The sequence below is a fragment of the Engraulis encrasicolus genome, chromosome 11 (genome assembly GCF_034702125.1).
Source record: "Engraulis encrasicolus isolate BLACKSEA-1 chromosome 11, IST_EnEncr_1.0, whole genome shotgun sequence".
Classification (NCBI taxonomy): Eukaryota; Metazoa; Chordata; class Actinopteri; order Clupeiformes; family Engraulidae; genus Engraulis; species Engraulis encrasicolus.
The window spans coordinates 31,067,080-31,092,219 of NC_085867.1; the positions used below are offsets into that span (position 1 = coordinate 31,067,080).

At 42.8% G+C, this 25,140-nt stretch overlaps 1 protein-coding gene across 2 annotated transcripts; it reads right to left on the reverse strand.

The window, feature by feature from the left end:
* Nucleotides 1–5,030: 5,030 nt before the first annotated feature.
* Nucleotides 5,031–24,803, reverse strand: sh2d4a (SH2 domain containing 4A). Of its 2 annotated transcripts, XM_063210435.1 has the most exons (10): nt 24,766–24,803; nt 24,335–24,550; nt 23,226–23,582; nt 21,902–22,061; nt 15,988–16,273; nt 14,274–14,421; nt 10,481–10,679; nt 7,894–8,024; nt 6,391–6,608; nt 5,031–6,067 (listed from the first exon to the last, which is right to left on the reverse strand). In XM_063210435.1, the coding sequence occupies exons 3-10, from the start codon at nt 23,398–23,400 to the stop codon at nt 5,978–5,980; spliced, it is 1,407 nt and encodes a 468-aa protein (XP_063066505.1). In that variant the 5' UTR covers nt 23,401–23,582; nt 24,335–24,550; nt 24,766–24,803; the 3' UTR covers nt 5,031–5,977. The 2 variants fall into 2 exon arrangements, with proteins under 2 accessions (XP_063066505.1, XP_063066504.1); XM_063210434.1 differs by lacking the exon at nt 24,766–24,803 and having other exon boundaries at nt 24,335–24,573.
* Nucleotides 24,804–25,140: the final 337 nt, after the last annotated feature.

Below are 25,140 nucleotides of genomic sequence, written 5' to 3' on the forward strand. Positions count from 1 at the left end.
GACATCCTTGAAAGCTTCTTGCTCAGGTATTTCCACACGGACTGATCTTTGGGTTGTCATTTGAGTAGAGTATGTTCTCAAGTGTCTTGCAGTCATACAGTAGCTATAAAAAGTATACACATTCATGTTCAAATGCCAGGTCTTTATGATGTAAACAAATGACAGAAAGACAAATAATTTCACAACTTTTTCCACCTTTAATCTAAACTCTTAACCTGCACAAAGCAATTGAAATACAAATTCGACATCTTCAAGGGAAACATAAAAAAAACTTAACACGGTTGCATAAATATGCACACACTTAAACTAAATACTTTGTTGCAGCACCTTTGGCTTTTATTACTGCACTCAGTATTTTTTAGTCATTTTTGAGTTCTTTCTGTCTTTTTTTATATCACAAAAACCTGGAATTTGAACTTAAGACTTTTTTATAGGCACTGTAGATGGAATAAGCTTATTAGATGTCCCATTCAGCTTGTTAGATGTTATTTTACTGCCACCTGCAGGATCCTTTGCGTATCACCTTGTCACCAAAATTGAGCCATTTTTATTTCGATAGGCCGAAGTAAATGGGGGAAGTCAGCACAGCATTGTGTGTTCTATATCTATGTCTTAGTGCTCTTTCAGAAAGATCATGACGATGGACTACGTTCTCCACTTTGATGCCAAAGCAGGGGTGTCTTTGTTGCTCGACAGTGTTGCTTCAAATTATCCCCAGAGCTAAATAAGAGATGTTTCTGGCCCAAACTGGCCGAGAAAAGTATTCCTCTCTGCCATAGTGTGGGTTGTATGTGTGATACTGTCTTCCGTGAATAGTTAACATATAAGGTGGACTGATTTTTTTTTTCCTTTCACATTTTAATCGGCACAGTTAATAGTTATTGTGTAAGGACTGGAGAAGCTATATTTTGTGTTTTAAGTTGTATTTCCATGTGGGGAGACGTCAGGGGCGTCATCAGCAATACGTTGCTGTCTGAGCGTAGGCCTTTTTTTGCCACAGTTGTTTAATGCAGCCTTTTGTAAGAGGAATCATTCTCGTTTTTGTCACAAGTCATTGAACTATTCTATGGAGATCATATCAGAAATATTCTGTATTTTGTACTCATAAACACTTGTACCAGAGGTGGGGGGGATCTGAAAACGAAGCGGTTTTCATTCTTCGTCATTTATGAAGCCATACATGTAGTTTTTGTTTACGGTTTTTTAAAGCTATACAATGCAATTGGTGCTGAGGGGTTGATCCTAAGTGTTCTGAAGAGAGACCATTGTACTCCCACAAAGTAGCAGCATGGGACTTCATCAAAATCTCAAAGAAAAAAACTGACATGAAACTTGTTCAAAACCTTTGAACATGAATGTATGCAAGCTACTATGTTTTATTTTTAATTTTATTATTATTGTAGTGGCCTAAATGTGTATAGAAAGAAAGAAGCGAGACAAAAGGGAATCATTTTAATATTTAATGAGGGAAAATGACTATTGGCAACTACGCACTCTCTAAACTGAACTGTGAAAACTGACATCAATGGGCTCCAATGTGCATTATGTAGTGCTACATAACTGCAAGCCACACATGTTCAACAGCCCTATGCTGCTGATGGAATTATGTGCTGTGAGCACGGGAGCCAGATTTACAGTGTTTAGAGGTGGGTGGGGTTTTTTCCCCGTTCGTTTTGTTTGTTTTTTGTAGAAGCCTGCAAATATTGGCTGATGTCGCAATGGGTGTCACCTATGTACTTAACTTTTTTGCACACAACTTTAAACTCCAAAGGTTTAATCTGTTTCTGTAAATATGTCTTTTTTGCTTTACTAGCAATTCTATTTTATGTTTCAATATGCTGGTGTTTTAGTGATATTAAATAAATACCCATGTTCTTCTGCACATGGACACTTGTCTTTAAAAAGCAATGTGTTGTGTGCTTTTGATTGTCAACTGTGTCTTTAAGTTGTTCAAACATATTGAATGTAGAATGGCTCTCTCAAAAAGAGATAACAAAGAATTCATACTTGTCTGGACTTGAATCCTGTGTCTCTCTACTGACCCCAATTTAGCTGTTGTCCAGGTCAGACAGCCACCCACTTTACAAGTAATATGTACGTATCTTCATCCAAATATGGCAGAGTTCAAATACAGTGTACAATAATGATTCAAGAGTGTAAGTCACACTATTTAATGTCTAGAAAGTATTGCCTTAAAGGTGGTCTGTAATTTTTTTTAGCAGTTTCCTTCCGGAATTCATCCTGCCCATTCACAAATCATCACCACCATCAAATTCTAAATATTCATTATGACTGAACACTTTTTTTTAGCTGCAAAACATACTGCACTTTGGTCATATTAGTAAATAAATATTAATGTATTTATTTTGTAAATATTAATGAAGAGATCCAATTTGGGAATAGGCATCACAGTTTCAATGAGCAGCATCGTTGCAATACCAACAGTACTCTGGCCACCATCCTACACTCTTTTCTTTCTACTTCACATTTCTACATGCATAATACCCAGCATGTCACATGTACTGTGGTAGTTTCCATATGTTCCGAATACAAATCAAGAAATGTACATTAGCCAGTGGAGGCAGAGTTGCCCCCATAATAAACAGTGTACATATATACTTGTATTGTAAGCAGTGCACCTTGTATAGTCAACACTGTACAGTACATACATGATATAGCTGTGGAATACTGTAGATCAATCCAACACAATGTACATAAGTGCACAGGGGGTCTGGAGGGAAGAGGCAGGGGGTGTACATAAAACAACAATGACAGAGACTGCATTGTAAGAGAACTAGAAGCTTTTATGAGGAGAGCATTGGCAAGTGGTGGGTGATGGCATGTGGTATAAACAGTATGTCATCTCTCAGTTCCATTTCTGTGGTGACTCTCCAGGTCTGAGAAGGGTCAGTTCCTGCCAGCACTAGATTACTGTATCAGTGACCCTAAGGAGCTGTTCGGTGCACTATGGGGGCATCTGGGGAGGGTTGACTCAGCTCAGAGCCATTATACTGAATATTTTATCACCTTCAAAGAAACACCAGAGAGGGTTTATAGAGGTAGAAAGGCTATGGAAACACTCACTAGTAACCAACACAGGGAAGCTTTCAACATGAGACAACAGACACAACAACTATATTGTTGATTTGGCTGATGTTTGCTTGTGTTCAAAGCCGTATTAAGTCTACTACAATATTGTAACTAGTGAAATATGGCACATAATGAAAATGTTGATACGGACATGACATCTGTATTACTGGTGGTGATGTCGTGCCGAAAAGTGAGTGCCTGCCAGAACACGAGTGCCCTCATTGAAACCAATGACATTTTTTGAGAGAAAATTATACACATTTTTGCAGAATGAATTACATAATTTATGAACTAAAATATGCTTATGAAACATTACTCGTCCTCCACTTAATATGAGCTATTTGAATGAAACTGTAACATTTGTTATGACAATTCTTCGATTCTTTTATGGAAATAATACTGAAATTGTAACCAGTTCTTTGTAATACTTCCAGAAGGAATGTAGATTCTTTATTGATAGGCTTTCCATCTTAAATTGTGTCGGATTTATCTGCAAAAATGGGTAACAAATGTCTGAAAAATTGGTCATTGGTTTCCATTGGTTTCAATGAGGGCACTCGTATTCTGGCAGGCACTCACTTTTCGGCACGACAGTGACACTTCATAATAACTCCTCCCTGTTAAAGGATTTATCCGGAGTTGGAACAAATTTGCCTGTTTTTTGCATGTTTGGGATGAAATACAGTCACTCTAGAGCAAAATCAAGGCAAAAGGATGCGTTTTGAGAAAGTTTGATAATATCACGTTAGCCTCGTTAGCCATATCAGCTATGCAATATGAAAGATGCAGGCATCGTTTTTCGGCGGTTACACACATTTCAAAAACACATCATTTTAAAGTCTTGCAGAGCTCAAAACAACGTCACACTTACCTCGTAATATGTTGAGGGTATCCACACATAAACCGAAGTGTCCAAAATCCTTCATGTTTTCTTGAAAGGTCTGCAGAATGTGTTTTGTGAAGCTACTACCTTGAGAATATCTAAATTACGGTCAAGACAACTATTTGACACTAAAGCCCACCAAGTAGATTGCCGAGTGCGTCGCACCATCAGCTGTGGTTACTCGCTATGGAAATAATCATAGCTGATGGTGCGACGTCATCTTGAGCGTAATTTAGATATTCTCAAGGTAGTAGCTTCACAAAACACATTCTGCAGACCTTTCAAGAATACATGAAGGACTTTGGACACTTCGGTTTATGTGTGGATACCCTCAACATATTACGAGGTAAGTGTGACGTTGTTTTGAGCTGTGCAAGACTTTAAAATGTTGTGTTTTTGAAATGTGTGTAACCGCCGAAAAACGATGCCCGCATCTTTCATATTGCATAACTGATATGGCTAACGAGGCTAACGTGATATTATCAAACTTTCTCAAAACGCATCCTTTTGCCTTGATTTTGCTCTAGAGTGACTGTATTTCATCCCAAACATGCAAAAAACAGGCAAATTTGTTCCAACTCCGGATAAATCCTTTAAGCATTGGTGGTCTGTGGATTTTGTTAAAAAATCCCTAATCTATCTACAACTGATTATCACTTAGTTGTTAATAAACAATTTATGTTTAATGATGTGGGCCTAGTGATGGAAGTAGTTTGGCGCAGTCTGAGGATGGTGTGTAATGGATCGTCATCATTACATGTTGAGAGTGCAGTGCACCATGGTCCTGAACTGCGGTCTTCAACGTTCTGAAAAGGAGTGCCTGTTCCCTACTCCACATCAAGCTCTGGATGGATGACCCTAAATGATTTGTTAGCAAGTATCTCTTAATTACGTCTAATCACATGATCATCATTAATAGATACATGTTGGTTGATGCTTGGTTTGAAAATATCTGGGAGGGAACACAACCTAATGTGCGCACGCACGCACACACACACACACACGCACACACGCACACACACACACTTTGTACAAATCACACAGGTGAACTCAAACGGATGGATACCATTTTAATTAGGTGATATTCAGTTCTCCGCTGCCCATTTCTGGCAGCATGTCACATTATATCTCTGAGTAAGGCACTCAACACCATATACCGGGACGTAAATTACGTTTCGCACTTCATTTACCTCTCCACCTCTCCTTTTTTTACATTACTTAAGAGGGACAGTAACAAAGTATGTAATGACATAACATTATGTTCTTGCACTGTACCTCAGGGTTATGGTTAGGTATGTACAGTGTACTAATTACATAACGTTACATGTTGACACAGGTAAAACACTGTAAAATAAAGCGCAACCAATAACTTTTATCAAACCAACTGCTAATACCAGCCAGATGTACTCAGATAGTACATAAGACACGTGAGCAGGATGGAATGATTATGTGCAGTCTGTCTTTTACAGATTTACAGTAAAGCATTTTCAAGGACCCGTGGATAAAATACATCAACAACACATTCAAGGACACAAAAATAAGCCCGTTTGTCTGTTCTTGGTACAGGTACAAGTTACCTTTCTCTGTTGGTGGCTTAGGGCTGACTGGTTTGAGGTCTGTGTACCAGGCTTGTACGAAATTCCGAATTGAAAGAATTTCAATTCAAAGTAATGCCATAATACGAACACTAGGTGGTGGTGTTCTATGTACTTTCAATGGGTGGTGTAGATTAAATTCAAAGAAATTCAAGGTAATGACACCACCTAGTGTTCGTATTATGCATTACTTTGAATTGGAATTCATTCAATTCAGAATTCCGTACAATGCCTGCTGTGTACTGCCGTGCCTGCAGCATAGCGCAGTGTGTGCCTTCGGGTTTGGCAATCAACCTTGGCTTTCACAAACACACTCTGGCCCCCGTCTTCTCTACTCTTCTCTCCTCTTCTCTTCCTCCAGTCGTCCCTGTTCCTGGGTCAGCTGCTCACTGGAGGCCTCTCCTGGGTGTCAGGTGAAAAGCCCGGTGTAGTCAACCACTCCAGCTCTCTGTCCACACGCATGCAGAAGCTGCTCCCCACCAGAGGTCAGTGCCTCCACCTAGTGGGCAAAAGCAGTAATGGCAACACAGCAAAACGGATTATGATCAATCACATTCTAAAGGAAATTAAGGCATTTTATAATGACTGAATTAATTAATATATGACTGAATAAATAAATAAGTAAATAAATCAATAAATAAACAAATACATAATGTACCATGTACCCATCACCTTTTCATATTTCATTTATTCACATACATATTGGCTATATCTGTACATTTCACCTTTTTTTCCCCTCAACATCAAGCCTCTTCTGGTTACCTAAGGTGGCTTGACTTCTTTCAGTGCTTTATCTAGACAACCAATGGCCCATGAACATACCTCGTGGTACTCCACCAGTTCCGTCAGCGTAGAGAACTTGAGCTGGTCTCCTAGCAACATGTAGCAGTTGTCGGTGGCGTCTATGAGGAAGTGCTTGTATCCCTCCTGGCTACGGTAGGACAGGACGTATCCCAGGATCCTCTCACTCACACGAACCAGGAAGTATCCGGGACCTTTGTCGCTCAGCAGGTCTTCCGCGTCCTCCCGTGAGATGATGCCTACAGGAGGAGGGGAAAATATCAGTTAATAATCAACCCTTTTCTACCTTTATCTATGGCGTTGGTAAATACGCGCAAGTACAAGTGTATGTGAGGCAGGCTGTTTTTAGGGCAAGCAAACCAAACACAGTCCACTTCTACTGACCTTGTAAGCTTTTCTAACTGGCATTCCCTTGTGCATATTTGTTTTCAAGATCATCAAAATGGAAAGATCCAACTCACTGTAAACATTCAGGTAATAGGAATTGGGAGTACAAAGTATGGCATGAGCCCTGGACACTTTGGGGTTTTTTGTTTTGTTTGCTTGCTTGCTTTTTTGTGAGTATGTCTTTTGTTTAAACAGGACACCAAGTCTGGGCTTTGGACAACAGCAGCATAACTGTAAAAACATTGATGATAAAATGTTAAGGCTTCACAAGGGTCATGAAAAATGTCATATCCTTTGTAGTCAATAGGTGGCAGTAAGAACCTAGACCAAAGGAGCTGCACTTACTGTACACTTGCTCAACAGTAGCCTAATACACTTGATTTGCACTATTGTCCTATTGTCACAAAAAGCAGCATATAATGAACGGCATTTGGTATATTTTTTAACACACAATGCATCCTTTTCATAAGAAGTACTGTGTGTGTGGATGTGTGATAATGATGATGATGGGGCATTACATTACACTTAGCTGACACTTTTATCCAAAGCGACTTAGTTATTTCAAGTGCAGGGTATTGGTTACAGTCCCTGGAGCACTGTGGCTCAAGGGCACCTCAGCCATGGAGTGCGGTTAGTAGGGATTGATAAGGGAGGGATTCGAACCTGCAACCCCTGTGATCTAGAGCCTATCTCCTTAACTGGGCCATAGACAACACAATTCCCAGTAAAATTAGAGAACTGCCAACATTAAACTCTTTTAGTAAACAGTTAAAATGATGGCTACTGGATTATCAATGCTGCTAACATGATCTTACATAGTTAGTACTGGCAGCTGTTTAACTTATTTGGGTATTGTATTTTGTAAATGTATTTTGTATTATATATTTTAAAATGTGTGTGTATTTTTTTTTTACAACTGTGTGCAATAACTGTGTATTTTTAGTTTTGTTTTAACTTTGTTTTTTTTAAGGAACATCAAACCTGTCAAGGGACAAAAGACGGAAATTAGCCTCTTGGCTACAATCTTGTATATTTAGCATTTTTGTTTAAATGCTGCCAATATATGCTGTCCCTTTCTTAAAATAATACATTTGTAAACTTGTAACTGGGCCATAGACTACACTCCACTCCACTCACCATGGAACCAGGGTGCGATACGGCTCTGATCTCTCTGGAACCCGGCCCTCAGGGGCAGCTGCTCCTCCCGGAACCACTGGATGATGCGTTCGCGGCTGGAGGACGACATTGTCCGCTGCACACCGGCCTTTCTGCAAGCACACACACACACACACACAAACGCACACGCACACGCACACGCACACACATGTGCACACGCACACACACACACACACACACACACACACACACACACACACACACACACACAAAAGCGAGCGCGTGCGCATGCACACGCACACACACACACACACACACAAAAGCGAGCGCGTGCGCATGCACACGCACACACATGCGCACACGCATGCGCACACACATGCCCATGCACACACACACATGCACACCACAGAGGGAAATCGGGTCAGTAGGCAGCACAGATGGATTGATAGACATAGAGGAAGTGAGGGAACAGTAGGCAGATATAGAAACAAACACGAATATGGATAGAGACAGAAATCAAGAGGAAGAGACAGAAATAGAGAGAGAGAGAGAGAGAGAGCCATGTACAAGAGAATGAGAGACAGGGGGACACAGACACAGTCAGGGAGAGAGAAAGGGGGAGAGTACATAAGAAAATTACTGAAAGAGAAATAGAGAGTCAAGCAGGAGAGAGAGAGAGAGAGAGAGAGAGAGAGAGAGAGAGAGTGTGTCAACCAGACAGACAGAGAGTGTGTGATAGATTCATGTAGAGTAAAAGAGTGGCATGGATCATTCATGTGTGAAATCCCCAAATGACTCTGGTATCTGGCGGGCGGCCGATGTGCCCGCTGCTGTGGCTTAGTGTGTGTGAATGGGGGTGAGGAGGAAAGAATGCCTCTCCCTCAGCACTTCCCCATGCCAGTAAACAACCAGGGGACAGGGCAGTCCCCATGGAAATCGCTACCCATGTTCACTGCAGGGCTTCCCTGGGGGAGAAATAGGGTCCAGGCACTTTTGGCTTAAAGGGCCCCCTGTGAAAGGTAGAGTGTCGAGGGGTCTTGAAAATGGCACCAAAAATGTTCAGGAGGCAAAAACTGCGTCGACTGGGTTTTTATTTTTCTTCTCACCAGGAGTGATATTTACAAAAGTGTCCCAAGAATCCAAAAAGGTAAGTATTCAAAAAGAAAAATAGTTACAAAAATATATTTACAAAAATAATAACAAAAAAAGGTCAAAATCAAAATGTCTCTTCAGCAGAGAAAAATGCTTTGGCATAGCATATGACTATTCACAGGTAAGGTAACCTTCACCTACCGACCTCTCCGAGCAAATGAGGAGTCGGAACTTTTATCCAAAAGTTTTCCCGCCCTGGCTACTGGACTAATCCATTACAAAGCATATGCTAGGGGGGAGTTACAACAGAACTGAAAATAACTGAATAAACTCTACAAAACGGTACCAAACATGTAATAACTAAAGCAGGCCTTAAACGCAAATGATAACAAATGAATACATAAAGAAATAAAGCAACAAAAAGCAAAACTAAAGATAATTGATTTTGCAGCGCGCAGCGCTGCCAATGAGCGGACGCGCCCATAGATATATGCGCACAGAATCATGCCCTCGGTTTCTCTCACCAGACCCGAAAGAACTGCTTCACTGCAGGTAGGCCTAAGTTTTAAAAGGCTACAGAAACACTTGGCGAACGGAAGAAGGCTTAAACAGCAAACACAATACATTTAGGAGGTTATGTGCTTTGCGAACATCATGAAAGTGTTTTTAAAACAATGCAGGATTTCGCGGACAACACTGTGTTTGTGTTTGATGTCGCTGTGTGAGGTGTATGGCGTGTGTGACTATGTGGAAGCGCTTAGCGTGTGTAAAATGTTTGTCATGCCGCGGTTATCATGTGTGCACCCATGAGCCTGCAAACATTAAAACAGCACATCGCAAGATGTTAATAACATTGTCCCGACACATAAATTAGTGTCCAATGCGCAGCGTTTCAGCCGCGGGCTTAGGAGAGGTGAGAGAGGGGAAAATGCTTTGGCGCCAATAAAGTTTAAAAGCGTCTGTCAGGACGCGGTGGTGACGCGCCCATAAGCCGCGTCATCACACCCCCTCATAATTAACGGCGCAGAACTGACTCACCGGTAGGCCCTGCACCCTCGTGGGTCGCAAGGGTGCAAGGCCCACCGGGAAATGCTCGCTATGCCAGATGACCAGTCCAGCCCTGGTTCAGTGTACGCACAAACACAGGCTTTGTTTTCTGGTCTGAATTGGTCAGAAGTGAAAAGCCCATTCCTGAGACAAATGAAGTTTTCTGATTCTCCTTCTGATAATAGATTTTTTAACTTTGAGAATAGGTTTTAGCAGTTCCCCTGAGTCAAATATACTGTAGGTATACCGCTTATATCTGTCAGTTACAAAACATTCTACCATATAATTACACAATATATAAATATAGGTCTAAGTCACCTGCCTTCTGATGTGTCCATGTAAACATAGCAAGGAAAGAGAAGGACAAATAAAGGATGGAAAAACAAACAAAACAAAAAACCTGTAGATAATAAAAAAAAAAGACTTTTGAAGAAGTATAAAGTGTAGAAAGAGAGACAGAGTCACTCACTGGCGGAGGACGTCGCTGGTGGCGGTAAGGTTTCGTGGTTTGGGTTTGGGGGGCAGAGCGGGCTTCTCGCCCCCGAAGGTCTTGGTCATGGCGGACACACGGCCCTGCTCCAGCGCCTTCACAGAGCGCCGGCGGTAATCCTCGCGCGCCTGCTTCGCTAGCGAGCGCCGACGCAGGTCTGCCACCTTGGATTTACGCACTGCAACCACAAACGACACAGACGCACGAACAGATTACAACACCATCTAATATACAGCGAGCAACCTTTTGTCCAGAGCGTCTTAAAAAGACACCACAAATGCACACCTTCACATTTGTATGCATTCCTACAACATACACCCACACCGACACACACACCCACACACACACTTAAGCATAGTCTAATAGACTCTGCTGGTTCTTCTGTCCACAGAATTTGAGACATGACCAAGTTCACCAATTAAAAAAAACACACCTTTACAATTGTATGCACTCATATTCCCACGCACTCACAATCGCTGGGGTGTCGAAGTAGGTTGGCCCCATGGGGAGTCTTCATGTATTATTATAATGTCAATGAGGGGCGGGGCTCCCCCACTGGACATGGGCCAAACATTTGGTGCTACACCCCTGTGCAATATAACTGGGTCATCTATGCTAGTTCGCCACTCTGGGCTTGAACCCGCGACCTAGCAGTCAACGCTCCAGTTCTAGACACTAGAGGCACAGCGCGATACCGCTGAGCTAGAGGTCAAGATCGATAGGTCAGCGCTACCGATACTGTATGAGGCTTGGGGAGGGAGGTTTACTAACCTACCACGCCAATCTCTGCTATCTGGCATCCGTTATTCGTACACACATTCGTACAAGCATTAGTTCACAAAAAGAAAAACACTCTTTGAACACAAAACGGAATGCTTCTGGATAAGGTGAGGCTTTCACACATACATATGCACACATGCACATACATGCACATACAGACAGACAGACAGACAGACACAGAGACACACAGACACAGACACAGACACACACACCGTTCTGGCTGCATATTTTATAATTTTAGTCGCTATTCCTTTTCCTGGGTTTCTATGACTAATTGCTGGCTATAGATGCCCCCATGCACACACACACACACACACACACACACACACACACACACACACACACACACACACACACAGTGATTTGTCGGAAAAGCAGAGGGGGGGATAAGTTTCTGATTTTAAGCAGTATCAATGGAATTACATTAAGCTGTGATTAAAATCATATAGAAAAAGTGACGATATCAAAACCAGAAGAGGGGACAATCCCCCTATCCTCCCCTACAAATCGCACCCTACACACACACACACACACACACACACACACACACACACACACACACACACACACACACACACACACACACACACACACACACACACACACACACACACACACACACACACACACACACACAGTTGTTTTAGGCCTTATGATCTCATCACCTGTTGTCATCACCTCTTCATGACCTGCTCCAGTATAAACAGACTTTGTAACCGCATGCGTGTGTGTGTGGAGCAGGCCCAAATGCCATTCTGAGACAAAAGCAAACAGCCAGTGCTCTTTACACATCCAAGTGCACGTAATCCCTGGCATTTTATTGCATTCAACTACCTGACCCAACGCCAAAAACACCAGTCGTTACTCGTTTGAATACAGGGTATAGAGGCAGGGAACTATTTCAGCTAAACCGATGATATTATTATTGAATGCATTGACTTGTCAACATAATCGAAGATGTTCCGGTGACTTTTTTCTTTAGCTATAGCTCTAACGTAGCTTTGTTTGACCTGCCCAGGAAAGTGTTCGTTTGACCTGCAGATGGAAAGTAACTTTATTAGCTATAATCTGGCACAAGTCATCTTCTTACTCCTGTCACCAATGAATATTGTGCATGGTCCTTGTTTCAACTAAACTAACTAAACTAAACTAAACTAAACTAAACTAAACTAAACTAAACGTACAGTGCAGAAGAAAAATGACTAAACTAACTAAACTAAACTAAACTAAACTAAACTAAACTGACTAAACTAAACGTACAGTGCAGCAGAAAAATGAAGTAGTTATAAGGAAAGGCAGCAGTGTTGTGCTCCTCTTCTGCACTGAAACATTTGAAACTTGCACCTGCAAACAAAGTCTTTCAATTTGTGCAGGCCCTCTCAAAAGCTTTCATTGGTAAACATGAGTATCCAGTGAAATGCATTTCTACCAAAAAAGAAATCTCCAGAACTTCCTGGAATGTGCTTATATCTCGGCTATATCCCTATGTACACACCCTGCTGAACAAACATATCAGCTAACCTTTGGTACCTTCGCTCCTTTTTCACCAGAATTAGCGCCAAGTTAGGGTGGGAGATCAGATGCAGCAATCTCTGACTCATGCTCATAAGGTTGTGAGGGACAGACCTTTTACAAAGCCCAGTCTAAACATTACCAAGACTCTGACTACGGTGTCAATAAGCACAATGACACAGCGGCCATTTCACAGGGCCCCCGTCAATGCATTAGCCCCTGATCAGTATATGACACCAATTGTGTTAATAGGCCCTTTCAAGGCAATTGACCAGAGGGGAGGGAAAGACTACATACCTACTACGTATCTACTGTACATAACCTTCGTATTAATGTTTTGTGGAAGAATTCATTTTCTCTGGAACATACTGGATGATTCTGGATGGATGACATGATTGTGTGTGTGTATATGAGAGTGAGTGAGTGAGTGAGTGAGTGAGTGAGTGAGTGAGTGAGTGAGTGAGTGAGTGAGTGAGTGAGTGAGTGAGTGAGTGAGTGAGTGAGTGAGTGAGTGAGTGAGTGAGTGAGTGAGTGTGTGTGTGTGTGTGTGTGTGTGTGAGTCTTGTGTGAGTGAGTGAGTGAGTGAGTGAGTGAGTGAGTGAGTGAGTGAGTGAGTGAGTGAGTGAGTGAGTGAGTGAGTGAGTGAGTGAGTGAAAAAGTGTAGTGTGGTTCTGCATGGGGGGTGGGGGGTGGGCGGTATGCTGCTGCCCTTTTGTGTCTGACCTCCAGCAGTACTAGACACTAGACCAACTCATCACGCACAAATCAAGTTAGTCTGGTTTACAAGGCCAGGCGAGAAGCCTATAGGGTTTCCATTTGAAATGGTGGCGATGCTGCCTGACACACGTGCTGTATCTTCTCTCTGTGTGTGTGTGTGTGTGTGTGTGTGTGTGTGTGTGTGTGTGTGTGAGAGAGAGAGAGTGGCCAGGTGAGTTTCTATTTAAATAGTGCTGGCTGACTCATGCATGTGCATGTGCATGTGCGTGCTTGTGTGTGTGTGCGTGCTTGCGTGCATGCGGTGCTTGACACATGTCTACTGCCAGGCCTGCTCCTCCTTGCCTGCTTATGTGTGAGAGAGGTCAGGAGAGAATCCGACTGTATGCACGCCAGTGTCCATTTTAAATGGTGATGGTACATGACTCATGCATCTCCTGCCAGGCCAGGTCCAGTGTGCGTGTGTGTGTGTGAGTATGTATGTGTGTGTGTGTGTGTGTGTGTGTGTGTGTGTGTGTGTGTGTGTGTGTGTGTGTGTGTGTGCTTATTTGCGGCTGTGCATGCATGTAGGCGTGCGTGGTGATGGTGCTGTCTGACTCACGCATCTCCTGCCAGGCCTGCTACCTCCTTGTGCTGCTCCTGCCTGCTCTTCTGTGTGTGTGTGTGTGTGTGTGTGTGTGTGTGTGTGTGTGTGTGTGTGTGTGTGTGTGTGTGTGTGTGTATGCATGCATGTGTGGGTGCGTGGTGGGGATCTTGTCTGACTCACGCGTCTCCTGCCAGGCTTGGTCCTCCTTGTCCTGCTCCTGCCTGCTCTTCTGCACCTCCTTCAGGTCCATGTAGATCTCCTGGGCACGCGCCTCCGCCAGCCTCCTCACCTCCTCCTCCGCCTTACGCCTCTCCTCCTCCTCCTTCCTCTGAGAAACAAGGCAAGGCAAGGCAAGTTGGTATTTGTACAACGCAATTCGTTCACGAAGGCAGTTCTATGTGCTTCACGTAAAATTAAAGCATAAGAACACACAGGCGCACACACACACACACACACACACACACACACACACACACACACACACACACACACACACACACACACACACACACACACACACACACACACACACACACACACACACACACACACACACACACACACACACACTTACGCACAGAAACAAACATGATTCAAATATTTAGGTTATACAGTACGGTTCATCAGGAATATTAAAAGGATCGGGTATGCCACATCACAAGGATATGCACACACATGCATGCATCCAAACTCACACATGTGCACACACAAACACACAAAGGCACCTCCATTTCTCTTTATTACATTTAGCCACTGCATTTTAAGTCAAGCAGCCACGGCAATGGCCTCGTGGATGAGGTATGGGAGTGGGAAACACACACTTCATTGCATACAGAGCTACCTTTGAAGTTTAAAATGGAATAAAAGTGTCTATATTCATACAATGGCACACATTCCCTTCTATACATTTCAGTAGGACATCATTCACACACATATTGCAAACAGACAGCATAGCAGACACAGGTGTGTCACAGGTGACCGGTTTTGGAAATGAAGTACGTGAGAGAGAGAAAAAAACTGGTTCTGTGGAAATTTGCATGGACTGTGTTTATGGAGTCTGGGCTAAATTTGGAATGTGTTATCTGAAGCACTGCAGAGAAAGATAGGCAGACGCAGAGCTGATGCTCTCAGCCAGCCTGCCCCGGGCTTCCAGAAATCAGTCTGAGTCACTTACTTACCTGATGAAAAGCTTAGTCAAGAAACTGGAGAACCCTGCGACTGTGTTGGAATGAGATGTTGAAACCATACGATTATTCTATGAGATACAGTATGTAACTCACTGTACTTTGAGTTAACTAACTGTATGTTTGGATACATACCCCAAAACAAAATGCCAAATTTAGCTGGGTTAATATTGCGATTTGTGACCATTTTTCATCTCTGTGTGTGTGTCTGTGTGTGTGTGTCTGTGTGTGTGTGTCTGTGTGTGTGTGTCTGTGTGTGTGTGTGTGTCTGTGTGTCTGTGTGCGTGTCTGTGTGCGTGTCTGTGTGCGTGTCTGTGTGCGTGTCTGTGTGTCTGTGTGTGTGTCTGTGTGTCTGTGTGTGTGTCTGTCTGTCTGTGTGTCTGTCTGTCTGTGTGTCTGTCTGTGTGTCTGTGTGTGTGTCTGTCTGTCTGTCTGTCTGTCTGTCTGTCTGTCTGTCTGTCTGTCTGTCTGTCTGTCTGTCTGTCTGTCTGTCTGTCTGTCTCTGCACTGCCATACTCCACATGGTAAAATGCTTAGTAAACAAACAGAAGAACCCTCTGCCATACCTCCAGCATACTGTGTCCAGTGTGTGCGTGCATCCTGTGTCCAGTGTGTGTGTGTGTGTGTGTGTATGTGTGCACGCATGTGAGTGTATGTGTATGTGTGCGCACACGCATGTGTGCACGGGCGCGTGTGTGTGTGTGTTCTACCTTCAGCTCCTCCTGTATCCTCTGTTGCTCCTTTGCAGCTGCCTGTTGGGCCTCCTCCCGTCTCCTCTCCTCCTTCATGGCCTCCTGCCTCTTCTCCTCTTGTTTCCTCTCCTCCTGCCGCTTCTCTTCCTGCCTCCTCTCTTCTTGTCTCTTCTCATCCTCCTGTCTCTTCTCCTCCTTCTTGGCCTCCTCCTTTCTCTTCTCCTCCTCTAAGGCGGCTAGAACCACCGCTGGGTCCAGGTGTATGGTAGAGAACCTCTTCTCCAGCTCCGCTTCCTTCTGCACCCTACAGTGGCAACAACAAACCAAGGGACCACCCATTAGTTAAGCAATTATTTCATCATAATCATTTGTCATCTACTAATCAAATTGTTCATACATGTTCGAAAGGGTTAATATATAGATTTTGTTATATTGGGGGGGTGGGCACTAAATCTTTTTTGATTGATGAAAAGTGTGAATGTGCTGTTGATGCGCCATAGTAAAGCATGAGCTTACGCCATGATGACCTCAGACCAGCCCTTTTAGGGACGGGCAATAGAATTTAGTCTTGGCAACAAATGCCATGTTGCTTGCTGTCTGGCTGTAACTCAGCCGAAATGCTATGTATGCGTCCAAAAATACATTTAAAACCAAAATGCAGTTTCCAACTTTGTTATGGTGGCTATGTTGAGTCAAAGTCTGTGGTAAACAATTATACAGTATTAATAAAATGTATGACTTTATTCTGCTAGTAGAAGCAACACCATGTGACAGAGCAACAACAAAGTCCACAATCACATCCTTTGAAGTGAATGGCATGCAGAGACTTGTTCGCACAGGTGTTACCACCACAGTCATGCATGTTGTTTAGGTAGGCCTAACCCACATTTACACATTACAGGGGACAGAAACAACTTGATCGTGCATCAATGCCAGGACTGGACTGGTACCAAAAAAACAGACAAGCCCCCCCCCCCCCCTTTTCTACAATACTGTGATTCATTCAGTCCACTGTCTAATTTAAAGATCCCCATAGAAAATTAAGGGGCCAGTTTCTGTGGTAAAAAATAAAACAAACATATAAACCAACAAAAAAAGGGTTGGCCCACCGGGAAAATGCCCTGTATGACAGATTACCAGTCCAATCCTGATCAATGCCGTCCGTCACAGTGATATGTAGCATGTAGAGTAAATTCACTTGGTAACTCTTTCTATAAAGTTTATATTCATACCCTAAAGCACATTTATGAATGCTTATAATGTCCATACAGATTCTCATTCATCCAGGTCATCTCATCCAAGTCCATGATGAAGTCAATTTGCTTACTGTATGTAACTAAGATGACCCTGCACTAGTTCGCCACTTGTCGTCAACACTCCAGTCCAGGCATGGGAGGCACAGCACAGTACCGCTGAGCTAAAGGTCCAAACCATTGACACTAAATAGAAATATACGTCAGTGATAGCTGCGTTATCTGATAGCTCAGCGATAACGATACTGTATGAGGCTTCAGGAGGGAGGTTTACTAACGCAACATTCTACGCCAAACTCTGGTAGTTGGCATCCGCTACATTGTCAACTTGAGTCTTTGATTGGCTATAATGCCTTCATAAAGATCAATAATGGTGATAGGCTATTCAGACAGTATACACATGACATGCTGTATGTGTCTCCAGGGAAAGATCAGCTCCACCAAGAATGCACTTGAAGATGAAAACGGGTTTATAGGACTGCAACAGAGTCCAGTTGTCCCACCAGGACTCAAACCTGAACCTTCTGGGGTAGGCTACCAAACTGGGGCACTGGCCACTACACCAAAGAGCCAGGATCAATGGCATGGCCATCAGAGCACACCCAAAACTTTAGTGGTGGTGAAAAATAATGACATGACAAATGAATTGCTTTTGAAGCTTTTATGAACACACTTAATTTTGTTCCCGACATTTCTGTCTTATGAATACAACCTTCATACTGCAGGAAGAGTTACTGCTACTAAACGATGCCCTTATCATAAACAAAATCATATCATCTGTGTCAACGTGCCTTGGTATAAAACATTCACCTTCCAACTATGGCTCAGAGCTCAGAACCATGACAAGAAACGGGAGGTTATAAGGAAAGTAAGACTGTCAAAACCCTAACATTAGACAGACACACCCGTGTGCACGCACGCATGCACACACACACACACCCCTGGGTCGATACAGCATTGCATAGTCAAGCCGCTCAGGGCTTTGCGGGGAATGTTTAACTAACTTCCTGGTTCTTAAGGCCAGCCTGTCGATTAACTACTGCCTGAGGGCACGACTGCCTCTTCACTGTGTTTGTGTAGACTTATGCATGTAATACTGTATCTGGCTATGATTACGGGCAACATGTCTTGTCATTGTTTGTGTAGCCTTAATGTCTGTACTTTATGTCTGTGATATTTATTGCTATCTAAGCAACTGACACTATCTCCAGTATTTCTACAGCACATTTAAACACAACATAGTTGACCCCAACGTGCTTTACAGACATACGTAACAGAATAGAGAAATATATTACAAAAGAGATTAAAGTGGAAGTCCGAAGCAGCATGTCTGTTGGCTCAATGGCTTAACGGAATTTGTTTTTATTTTGCATTAGAGATAATTAGTTATACTTTAAAGGGGAAATTAGACAAGTTTTGGAATATTTGGTACATGTTTTATGATTTCCTTAGGGGTAATGAAATTGAAGTAGAGGGCTGGGATACTGTGGGAGTTTAGATGGGAATTTGTTTTGTTGTACGGTAGGTGGTTTTTGGTTGTTGGGATGAGGATGATGGTTATTGTGGGGTTTTTTCCCTTTCTTTTTACTATTATGTTTATTTTTGTTTTTGTGTGTGTGCTTTGGGTTTGGGGTGGGTGTGGGTTTGTGATGTGTGTTTTATATAAAAATACTTAATAAAGAAATGTTTGAAAAAAAAAGAGATTAAAGTCAAATAATAATAATGACAATCCTCTGTCCTGTCATGTGTGATGTATGTCAATGTGCCGTCTAAGTGACCCGGTGTCAGTGATTACTTTTGTTCTTTTGCTTGGCTGTTATTGTTTTCTTGACATGGCTTGTCGTTGAGGTGCGTAGGCTACATGTCCCCACAGGCACGTCCCCAGCGAGCTGTGTCATACCCTTCATTAAGGTGTTCAGCGATCACAATGAATACAGTGCATCCTTCACCTGCACACAGGTCATACTGTCAACGCCGCCATCGGAACAACAAAACCTGTTTCTGCTCTTTGTTCACATGCACGTCATCAGGCGTTAACGTTAACAGGCAATGACTCAGGTTTAAGACATCAATACAAAACACAATAAAGCCGCATGCTGGTAGTGTTTAAAGGCCACTTACTGCGGGTGCATTGTATATTGTTATGTACAGTATGTGCAATGTTTTTGTTTAAACAGGCTTCTACATCATTTAACCTAATTCAACGTCACAGAAGTTATCAAACGTGTAGTGATGTAACCTGAGTGTACAAATCCTGGTGAAAAACTTTACTGTTACTGTAGCTTTAGGGATATCTTAAAGTGATACTGTACGGAGTGTCATTGGTTGCACTTGGATTGACATAGAATGTAAAGTCCAACCTCCGGGCGATTTGCTGTGTTTTTTTAAAAGAGTCCTACTCGTGCTCATATCTAACTGTTGAAGTGATACTGTCCCATTTTTAGAAATTAGCTCATATTACACTTCCCCTTGAGTTAAATAATTGAGTTTTACATTCCTGCTGTATTTTCAACCTTTCTCTGAGTATGGCAGTGCAAATTGTACCTCCATGCTAGCAGTAAACATTGAGTCCTATGAGACCAGCTGGCGGCTAACTGGTCTAATAGGAGTCAATGTTAACTGCTAGCTTGGAGGTAAAATTTGCACTGCCATGATCAGAGAACAGTTGAAAGTACAGAAGAAAGGTAAAACTCAATTATGTAACTCAAGGAGATATGTAATATGAGCTAATTTCCAAAAATGGGACAGTATCACTTCAACTGTTAGGTATGAGCACGAGTGGGACTCTTTAAAAAAACACAGCAAATCGCCCGGAGGTTGGACTTTACATTCTATGTCAATCCAAGTGCAACCAATGACACTCCGTACGTTCACAAAGCAGGAGCTGAGATTTGAATTCAGGTGGTCATTTTGAAAAGGGCAAAGGAATGACATCCTGTAGCAGAGTAGGTCATAAACTGTAATCATTTCCCAAGAGGCATACGGGTCATATTAAACTAAGAGGCGCTCGAGTAAATTTGACTAGGCCGTAAAAATTAAGATAACATTGTAGATTCACACTCCCTGCCCTTCACTCGGCTTACCCAACCTCACACTGAGCATACATTGCCTAGTAAAGCGAACAAACATCATGTGACTACTCAAAGCAGTTTGTCTTTCCACTTGGCCCAGATTTGTTATTATAAACCCCATTGGTTCTCGATGCTGCGTACTCATGCTGCGCATTTAAGCTCGTGAGATTTGAGATTTTTTTTATTGAAAATGTGGGTATGTTAGAGCTGAACGAACACATTCTAATGCAAGATGATGAGGGTCTCAACTTTTAAATGCAACTTATTTCATATTTCATGTGCTTTGAAGGCTGAGATATTTAGGTTTTATTATAGGCTGACGGCACCTTTTTCCATAAAGGGCTTAGGTATTTAGCGGGCGCTTTTTTGCAGGTGACTTGGGCATCAATGCGTTAAAGATGTGATGTTACTGATACTGTTGACAACTTGACATTAACTTAAAAGCCCCAGGGAAATATCAGTATCTGATAAAGAGTTGAAACCAGTTTTTACTTCACATGTTGTGGAGATATGCAGTTGAATGAAGACTACCTTCCCTGCTTGTGGAAACTACTGACAGACTGAAACAAGGCTGCTAAAAATACCATGATGTGGAGAAAGGAAGAAACTGTTGACCTTTTTTCTAGTTTGTGATGTATTCAATGTAACCACTGTACATTGTCCAGACTGGACACATATCATGACTAAGTAAAAATAAAATTGTATAAAAAAATGAAACAAGGGTGCTAAGCCACACTGCAATAGATACACCCCATAGCACGAATGGGCAACATTGCCATGGGGACCTGGGTTTGAATCCCCCTCTCTCCCACTTACTTCCTGTGATCAGCTTGACAGTCCTATCCAATAAGGGTAGAAAGCCTGACACAAATATTTCAAAGAATGATAGACTGAAACAGGAACTACAAATGCCTTCTGCTGTTGACCTGGAAACATAACCAAAGTCACCTCTCTTCCTGGACTGCTACGACTAAGGCAGTTTGCCATCATAGTTTACATAGGTCTTGCCAAGGTCACAAATGATGACTGCAACCTTACACTCACTGTGTAAGAACACAATACTCTTTTTCAACATGACACAGTATGTGTACATGTTTCTGTACTTGGTCATTGAACCTCCTCTTTTGTCTAATGGCAATGCATTTTCATCTGATCTGATGAAGGGGGCATGAAACAAATCCTGAAGAAAAAACAAACAAAACAAAAAAAACAAGAAAGCACGGCTATGATGTTGTGCTTTTGTGACTGTGTGTTTAACTTTCTAAAACAGATATACGTAGGTAAGACTTCCAGAAATAAAATACTTACTGTGCTGGATGCTGGGACCATTTGCATTATTTCTCAATTTCCAGCGAATCATGCAAGGCAACTTGTCCAACAAGCTAACCCCAAAATGTGCACACTATACTGTCACTTTAAGAGTGATCACCTGGCTACCTGGCCTCTGTGTTTCTCACCAGAGAACCTTTGAACAGTGTTGGCAATTCTGATCATTTTTAGACCAGTTAGGCCTTAATGGGTTAAAACATCACACTGTCCTGTCCCTTTAAGAATGATCACCTGGCTACCTGGCTACCTGTCCACTGTGTCCGTGGTGTGGTTTCTCACCTGAGCACCTCTGCTTCCCTCTGGGCCTGCACGGCTGCTCTCTCGGCCATGATCTCATCGCAGATCTGCTCATAGGGCTTGTCGTCGGGGTGCTCCCCCATCACCCACACCCAGATGTCCCCGTCACCCGCCTTCATCCACGACACCCCCTTGCCACTGTCTGGGGACCCAGAAGAGAGGGACACAAGGATGTTATTATGACATTATATTACATTACAGTATGTCACAGAAGTGAGTACACCCCTCACATTTCTTGGAATTTGTAAGTATATCCTTTCATGGGACAAGATTAAAGATATTTCACTTTGACACAGTGAACAGTAGCCAGCGTACAACTTACAAAGATTTCAATTCATTTTTCACTCAAAATAACCCATAAGAGAGGGACACGAGGATGTTATTATTATCATGTGACATGTATAGAAATACTGGGTAGAATAAGATGTGCAGTGAACATGAAAATGGTTAAACTAACAGTACTATAAAAATGTTGATCTAACAGTGCTATAAATTGCGCATAGGGCTGGGGTGGTAGGTCATTTAGTCAGTCAGTCAATTGTGTAGTTCAGTTCGAGATATATGGGATGGACAGAGCAGAGGTACACTAGAGATAGGTGTTGTGGGTGGGGATTAGGTTAACAAATCGGTGATGATGTTATCAGAAACAAATGCATCTCATAAAAATAGCTCTTGTTTTCTAGTAAGGGAGTTTTAAGAACATACAGTGCATCCCAAGAACCCATGAATCAATTGGCAAACATGCCTCATTTGACACAGCCAAAGCCCTTGAGGATACTGAATGACTGTGGCCTTTGTGTTGAGTTTGTTTTTGTGCCTTCAAAAAACTTTCCAGTGCCCACTTGAAACTCTTACTCATAGACTGCAGTACACACTGAGGTAATGATAAGGCAGCCCTTACTGACAGGCCATACTGAAGGAATGTTAATGCTGAAGAGAGAAGTTGGAGCACATGGCAGCTTAAAGCTTTAACCATTTATTAATTTTAAAAAAATATATCTTTATGAAAAGCCAGCTTCTCTCTTCATTTGATGTTTGTTGTCCCTCTTGTGATGCACCTGCAAGCTGAGGGATGACACCACACGCAGGAGCGGAGCTGGGGAGGGGGGGTTGGGGGGGCAAGCAGGGTATTTTCCCCTGGGTCCAGGCAGGGCCCTCCCATATTGGTGGTGGGGTCCACCTTGGCAGGCTGTATGGGGGGCCCTATCAGTGTTTTGTCCTGGGGCCCTATGTGCATCCTCCCCTGACCACACGTAGAGTCCCCATTCAGCACTGAGGTAAATAAGGCAATAATGCGCTCTCTCACCCTTCTTGCACCTCTTCCCTCCGGCCTCTTCTTTCTCGTTCCGCGCTTCCCTCTCCTTCCAGCGGCGCACCTGCTCCTCCCTCATCTTAAAGAACAGGACCTGCTTCTGCTCCTCGTTCAGCTCGGCCAGGAGCTCGGGCTCAATGTACATGTCAATCAAGATCTGCTGCAGCATCTTGTCGCGATGGCTGACGGACTGATGGGATAGGGAGGTTGATGGGATAAGAGCTTGTCAGACCACGGACAGCGGGGCGTGAGACCCAAAAGGCTGACTTTTGTTTTTGAAAAAAAAGGTAGGCCTACTACAGTCCTCCTTGGGCGATATAGTCCATGGATAAGGGTAGTCCAGAGGTGTTGCTGAAAACAAAACCAGAGTTGGGATGATGAGACATTTCTGCACCATAGTCAGGTTTGGGAAGGCAAATGCAATGCTCTCATTATAACCAGTCAGACCAACATCACACACACACGGACACACGCGCGCGCACACACACACACACACACACACACACGCACACGCACACACACAGTCTGTGAGCACCAAATGCCAGTAAATCCAGTAGACAAAGCACTTCCTTCCTTGAAAATAACATGTAACATTTTATTTGGGAGAGATGTTCCTCCTCCACACACATATTTTTGGAATGAGTGACATTCCAACATTCCTGGACATTGACATCAAACGTGAACCTACGTGAGCAAACCATCTATTAATATACTGTTTCACTTCCTTATTTGTGTATAAAGAAGATCTTATCAGTGAGCAGGTGCATGGTTTTAATCCCCTGAGAGATGTGCATGTGGGCTGCTGCGTTATCAGAAGAAATGTGGCAAGAAGCAAGTCTTTATGAATAATAATTAATGTAGCCTAGCCCTGACTACAAATGTTAATTGCCTAAATGTTTCAACATAGGTAGGTAGGCTGGGGTACAGGTAGCCTATGTCAAGCTTTTAACAAAGCGCCGCCGACGATGTTTATGCAATGGATTCAGCGCACTGATTTCGTGAAATATGTTGACCGCCAACAAACTATGTAGAGTCACCGAGACAAGTGTATCCAATTCCCTGGAATCAATCGGTGCATAAGAAAGGTAGAAATAGTTACCAACCTGTGAAAGTACGGGAGACAAACGTTCAACAACGATGTCCCCTATTCACGCACGAGCCATCCATTAGAGTTCAAAATCCATATTATATAAATCCATCATAGAATTGTCATCTTCGTAACGCCCGCTTCTCTCACCTATTTCTTATATTGTCCACAATTCAGCGCAAAAAATGTTTGGCCTTCCCACTGTCCACACACTTCCGAACTCCCTCTGAATCTGACGAGAGAGTAAGCGAGAATAGTTGTGTGCAGGTGAGGGGAGGTACTGCACATTGTATGTGAACAGAAACGGAATAGTTCATTGTCTGGGACATTTACGCATAGCTTTTACATTTACGCATGACATTTACGCGTCGCTTTTGTGCAAACGGGCCAATATTTTCCTGAAAACTAAATACAAAAATATCAAAAACACAACGTTTTGTAACTTACAGTTCAGGAAATTAAATTATAAGAGGAAGACCCACGCATCCATCCACATATCCAAAATACCAAAAGTGAGTAGGGTGTGCGAGGGCTGTTCCCAAATCTGCATCTTGACATGATACAAGCGCGCATTGATCAAAACGTCCTGTCTAGTGCCAGACAGCTTCTCATCTAGTGAGCCGCAACGTGTCAAAGTCCACCAGCAGATGGCGTTCATGAATTGTTAAAGAAGGTGTGGGAAACCTTTTTCATTTGAGAGGCCACTTCAAATTCCTCCAAGGGCCGTAAAAGTCTTCCAAGGGCCGCACAATGAACACGCAGCAGGATTCCCCCCCACAGTTTAGGCCTTTATTGAAGGCAGACACCTTTTGAACAGAGCCC

Coding starts and splice junctions, on each gene's coding strand:
- sh2d4a (XM_063210435.1), bottom strand. CDS start 23,400: ATGCTGCAGCAGATCTTGATTGACATGTACATTGAGCCCGAGCTCCTG. Junction 10,680..14,273: donor CCAAGCCTGGCAGGAGACGC/GTGAGTCAGACA, acceptor TTGTGGTTGCAG/TGCGTAAATCCAAGGTGGCA. Junction 8,025..10,480: donor ACCAGCGACGTCCTCCGCCA/GTGAGTGACTCT, acceptor GTGTGCTTGCAG/AAAGGCCGGTGTGCAGCGGA.